The 6000-nt window shown below is 51.1% G+C and overlaps 1 protein-coding gene across 1 annotated transcript; it reads left to right on the forward strand.

Moving 5' to 3' along the window:
* The first annotated feature begins 1582 nt into the window (after positions 1–1582).
* On the forward strand, positions 1583–5304 carry LOC132211303 (uncharacterized). The gene is made up of 3 exons (XM_059656045.1): positions 1583–1811; positions 2734–2741; positions 4947–5304. The coding sequence occupies exons 1-3, from the start codon at positions 1583–1585 to the stop codon at positions 5181–5183; spliced, it is 474 nt and encodes a 157-aa protein (XP_059512028.1). The 3' UTR covers positions 5184–5304.
* Positions 5305–6000: the final 696 nt, after the last annotated feature.

Genomic DNA, 6000 nt, shown 5'->3' on the forward strand with positions numbered 1-6000 from the left:
TCTCAGAGTTGTCTGAGGCGCCTGCCACGTGGGACCTGTATCACACTCTTAGGACGCTTGTTAAAAATGCAGCTGCCCAGGCTCCAGATCTGTTGATTCTATCTGGTGGGATGGGAGAGGTGCAAACATGGTCAAGAGTCTGCATTTTCACACCCAAATTTGTGAACCACTGTTGCTGGTCATACAGGGAGCTTTATTATTTTACCTGTATTTTTGCCTGAATTTCCATGAGCACTATCTAGATGACAATCAACCCAAGGATTGGCATAGCCTGTCTGAACCTGGAATAGCATTCACCTTTGTGCCACCATGGATTCCTCACTCTACCTCTGCAACCTCGGCAGCCATGTCTGTGGGAGAACACAGCCATGATTTTTCAGTGCTCCTTACAGTGCATCTCCAACTAGAAAAAGTCTGGGATGCCGTCTAAACCCCCACAGAGCTCAGGATATAATGAGAAAGGCAACAAGACTAGAGAGCAAGATGGCATAAGTCAGATGCTAATTTGTGATTTAGGTAGAAGGATACAAAAGGGAGGGAAGTTTTCCAGAAAGGTGGGACTTGGTGCTCCAACTTGAAAGATGAGAAGGATCTCAGATGGCCATGAGGTCCAAGAGCAGCCCTGGGCAGAGGTACAGTAAGTGAGCATCAGGTGAGAAGCTGTGGCTCAAGGTGCCGAGGCCAGAGGAAGGGCTAGGACTCCTATTCCACCCAGGACCTGGCTTGCTGCTTTGTGCCCTAAGTGGGGTCCAAAGCAAAGTGGCCTGTCATTGGTCTGGAGTATCCAGAGACTGGATTCCGGGGGGAATGGTATCAAGAGTGAGCTGCGGGGATGGATGATAAGCTGCGGAGCTGGGAGCTTTTGCTGCTTCAGCCAAGGAGGGCTGCTTTATATTACAGCCCTGAAAGTCGCTGGGTCCCTGTGCACTGTACCTGAGGTGTGAAGGGATGCTGGCTTCAGAGCTGGAGGAAAGTTGGCTTGACTATGCAAAAGAAAAGCCAATCTCAAAACTTAAGAATGCTTAAAAAGCTTACCAAATAGGTATTTCTGCAAATGCCTAAAATTAGCAGTGCCTTATAGTGGGTTAAGCATTGGCCTCCTGACGGTGCCCTCAGTGGTCCTGGATCTGTCTCTGGCTTCAAAGTTTGGATAGAACAGATCCAGGGACGCCCCTTCTTCCAGCCTCAACCACCCTATGTCTTTCCAGTCACAACCTCTGGAACCACCTCAGCCATCTTCAGCCTTCGAAACCAGCCAACACCGTTTTTCTTTGGTTTGTGTTTTTTTTGGTGTGTTTTTTAAAAAAATTATTGTTACCTTAACTTCTTATTGCCAAACAACCATGAGCTCCCTAAGTCGTCAGTGTTCTTCCACGGAGGTGGAGGCTGCCATCAACCGCCTGGTCAACCTGCATCTGCGGGCCTCCTACACCTACCTCTCTGAGCTTCTATTTGGACCACCACAATGTGCTCTGGAGGGCATGGGCCACTTCTCACACAAGTTGGCAGAGAAGAAGCACAAGGGTGCTGAGCATCTCTTAAAGATGCAAAACTAGCGCAGTGGCAGATTCCCTTCTAGGACATGCTGAAGCCTTCCCAAGATGAGTGGGACAAAACTCAGGACACCATGGAGGCCGCCATGGCCTTGAAGAGGAACCTGAACCGGGCCTTGTGGGTCTGCAGGCTCTGGGTTCTACCTGCGCAGACTCTCATCTCTGACTTCCTGGAAAACCACTTCCTGGATGAGGAAATCATAAAGAAGATGGGTGACCACCTGACTGACCTCCGCAGGCTGGCCAGCCCCAAGCTGGGTGAGTATCTCTTCGAAAGCTCCCCTCAAGCAGACTAGGACCTTTGGAGCCCAGAGGCCTTTGAGGGGCCCCTCTGCATCCCCCTCATGTCTGGCTTTTGCCTGAGCCATTCTTTTAACCACTCTGGAGCCCTCTGGAAACAATAAAGCTTGCAGAAAAAAAAAGAATTGGCGTCCTAGTCCTCTCAAACCTTAGCATGTAAGAGGTAGCCAGATGCTGGGAACTGAGTGAGGGGTGAGTCTAGTGCAGGGATGCTTGCTCAGGTTTTTTTTCAAACCCTTCAGTGGGGGGAGTCTCAACTTCACCCTCACTGGCAACCCTGAGGAGAACAGGATCTAATGAGACACCAAGGGTTTAGGCTAAACCAGCCTCGTATGGACTCAGATTTCCTGTTGTCAGTGGTAACCAGAGGTGTCTAGTTCTGTCTCCACCACTGGCTTGATGTATGTCACTGGGGAGTTACTTACCTCCACTTTACAGAGAAACACTTAATGTCTGCCTACTCACATTGTAGGATTTATCAGGTCCCCACCGTTTGTTTTACTAGAGATCACCTAGTTCAAAATTTTGTGTGATAACCCAGTTGTCCCATGCTCAGCCAACTGGTTCGATTCCCGGTCAGGGCATATGCCCGGTTTGCGGGCTCAACCCCCAGTGTAGGGCATGCAGGAGGCAGCCGATCAATGATTCTCTCTCATCATTGATGTTTCTATCTCTCTCTCACTCTCCCTTCCTCTCTGAAATCAATAAAAATTATATTTAAAAAATAAAAATATCCTGTGTGATAGAAGAGGAAACGGAGGCTGAGGGAAGTGCCTTATTTGAGGTGACAGAGTGAGTCACAGCCCAGCCACAGAACCGGGTGCCCTGACTCCTCTCATCTGGTACTGAGATTGGGTCACAGAGGTGTGCTCTCTGGCAGGTAATTTGGTAATGACAATCTACCAAATTGAGTGCACACACCCTGTGACTTGGCAGTGTCGTCTCTAGGAATAACCTTCTTTATGCTTGCACAGTGTCCAAAGTTGCATATCTACACTAATAAAAGAGAAACATGGTAATTGGCGTACGACCGCTACCCTTCCCATTGGCTAATCAGGGCAATATGCAAATTAACTGTCAGCCAAGATGGCGGCCGGCAGCCAGGCAGCTTGAAACTAACATGAGGCTGGCTTGCTTCAGTGACTGAGGACTCCAACGTTCCCCACCTGCCTTACCGGCCTCTGAGCCTGCAGTTTCAAACATTGTAACAAATACAGACAGTAAACAAAACTCCAGAAACCAGCTTTCAGCCGGCTGGGATCTCAGAGCTGGAGTTGATACAGAGTTTCGAGAACCGAAACAAACCAGATACCTGCTTTCAGGAATGGAGGCCTAAGAGCTGGAGCCTCAGCGCTAAAGCTGGTCCAGAATAAAAAAAGAAAAAAGAAAAAAAGGAGAAGTTGGGAGCTTCAGTCCCAGCCTGAAAACAGCCCCCAGCCCCTCACCCAGACTGGCCAGGCACCCCAGTGGGGGCCGCCCCCCGAAGGGGGTGTGACCAGCTGCAAACAGCCATCATCCCCTCATCCAGGCTGGCCAGGCACCCCAGTGGGGACCCCCACCCTGATCCAGGACACCCTTCAGGGCAAACCAGCAGGCCCCACCCATGCACCAGGCCTCTATTCTATATAGTAAAAGGGTAATATGCCTCCCAGCACTGGGATCAGTGGAGCCACGAGGCCTCCCGGCACCAGGATCAGCGTGACAGGGGGCAGTGCCCAAACCCCCTGATCACCCTGCAGCTCTGTGTGTGACAGGGGGTGGGGCCACAACCTCCCTATCAGCCCTGCTCTGTTCGTGACAGGGGAAGGCGCCCCAACCCCCTGATCGGCCCTGCTCTGTGGGTGATAGAGGGCGGCGCCCCAATGCCCCCCCCCCACAAGGGCCCTGCTCTGTGTGTGATGGGGTAGAGCCATAACCTCCCCATCGGCCCTGCCCTGAGTGTGACAGTGGCGGCGCCCCAACCCCCTGATTGGCCCTGCTCTGTGGGTGATAGAGGGCAGCACCCCAACCCCCTGATACACCCTGCTGTGTGTGTGACAGGGGGCGGTGTGCCAACTCCCCTATCGGCCCTACTCTGTGAGTGACAGGGGGGAGCTCCCCAACCCCCTGATGGGCCCTGCTCTGTGCGTGACCGGGGGGACCTCCCCAACCCCCTAATGGGCCCTGCTCTGTGCATGATGTGGGGGAGCTCCCCAACCCCCTGATCGGCCCTGCTCTGTGCGTGACAGTGGGTGGCGCCACAACCTCCCCATCGACCCTGCCTTGAGTGTGACAGGGGGCGGTGCCCCAACCCCCCAATCGGCCCTACCCTGAGCGTGACTGAGGGTGGCATCGCAACCTCCCAATCCGCCCTGCTCTGTGCATGACAGGGGGCAGCGCCCCAACTCCCCAATTGGCCCTGCTCTGAGCCCGACCAGGGGCTGCACCTAGGGATTGGGCCTGCCCTCTGCCACCCGGGAGCAGGCCTAAGCCAGCAGGTCGTTATCTCCCAAGGGGTCCCAGACTGTGAGAGGGCACAGGCCGGGCTGAGGGACTCCCCCCCACCCCCGGGTGCACAAATTTTTGTGCACCGGGCCTCTAGTATTTACTATAACACTAATGGCAGGAAAACAAAACCCCCAAAATGTCCGTTAAAAGAAGAATGGAGATATGAGCTATGATTCCTCCACACTATGAAACACTATGCAAAAAACCCCCAAAACACTATGCAAATACATTCAATGGAAAAAGCAAAGTGCTGTGTAACTGATTCCATTTGTCAAAGATAGATGTTGAGGGGGCAGGGATGGGCTAGAAGAGGTTAAGCGGGGAGAGGGGAGAGGACATATGTAGTACTTTCAACAATACAGATTTTTTTAAAAAGATAGATGCTGACATGTGCTTATACAGAACCTGATAGTGTTACCTCTTTCGGTTGGGACAAACCATTTCTTTTTAACTTGGAAATAATAGTATAAAAATGAATCCCCATTTCCATGTCTCTTGGCTTCTGGGAAGAGGCTGGTGAGGTGGCCTTGCAGTGCTGTGTCTCCAACCTGGGGCTGGGGCATCCAGCAGAGCTTCCTTGTTAAAGCAGTCCTGCTGTTTATCCAGGTGCACCCTGACATTGGCATCTCTTCCAAAGCTATGAGCATCATGAACTCACTTGTGAATGACGTGTTTGAGCGCCTGGCCTGCGAGGCTGCCGACTGGCCCCAGTACTCAGACCGAACCACACTGACGTCCCGGGAAGTCCAGACGGCAGTGTGCCTGCTGCTGCCTGGAGAGCTGGCCAAGCACACTGTGTCCAAGGGCACCAAGGTTGTCACCAAGTACACCAGCTCCAAGTGACCCGGGGCCTAAGCTAAATAAAGGGTGAACTGCTCTCATGCACTGTGGTGATTTCAAAAATGGACATGTGTGGGTGAGGTGTGATTTGGGACAAGGGTATTATACTTTTCCCCCTCTTTTTTTTTTTTAATATGTTTTTATTGATTTTAGAGAGAGGGAGAGGAGAGGGGGAGAGAGAGAGAGAAATATTGATCAGCTGCCTCCTGCATGAGTCCACAACCTGGTCATGTGCCCTAACCAGGAATTGAACCAACCACCTCTCAATGCATAGGATGATGCTCAACTAACTGAGTCACCCAGCCAGGGCAGGTGTTGTCACTTTTGATGGCCACTGAGGTGGAATTGCAACACTTACTTATACCTTTTTTTTACATTGCTTTCTGGGTGTACCCATGAGCACATGTGAAAATGTTCTCTCCGGCAGTGAGCTGATGTAGGACTTGGGGCTGGATTCAGAATCCTCCAGCTGCTCTCAGCTGTATTCAACATGCCCTCTCTGGGCCTGAAATTCCTCCTGTGTTACTCCTTTTTTTTTAATTTCAAGAAAAACGATTTTAAATATAATAATGTTACATGCAATAAACCTTAATATTTCAAGAAAAACCATTGTTTATTTATTTATTTATTTTTATTAAATCTTTATTGTTCAGATTATTACAGTTGTTTCTTAATCCCGCCCCCATAGCTCCCCTTCACCCTGTTCCCACCCCACCCTCTGCCCTTACTCCCCTCCATCCTCATCCATAGGTGTATGATTTTTGTCCAGTCTCTTCCCGCATCCCCCACACCCCTTTTCCCCAGAGAATTGTCAGTCCAC

Source organism: Myotis daubentonii, chromosome 10, assembly GCF_963259705.1.
Source record: "Myotis daubentonii chromosome 10, mMyoDau2.1, whole genome shotgun sequence".
Taxonomy (NCBI): domain Eukaryota; kingdom Metazoa; phylum Chordata; class Mammalia; order Chiroptera; family Vespertilionidae; genus Myotis; species Myotis daubentonii.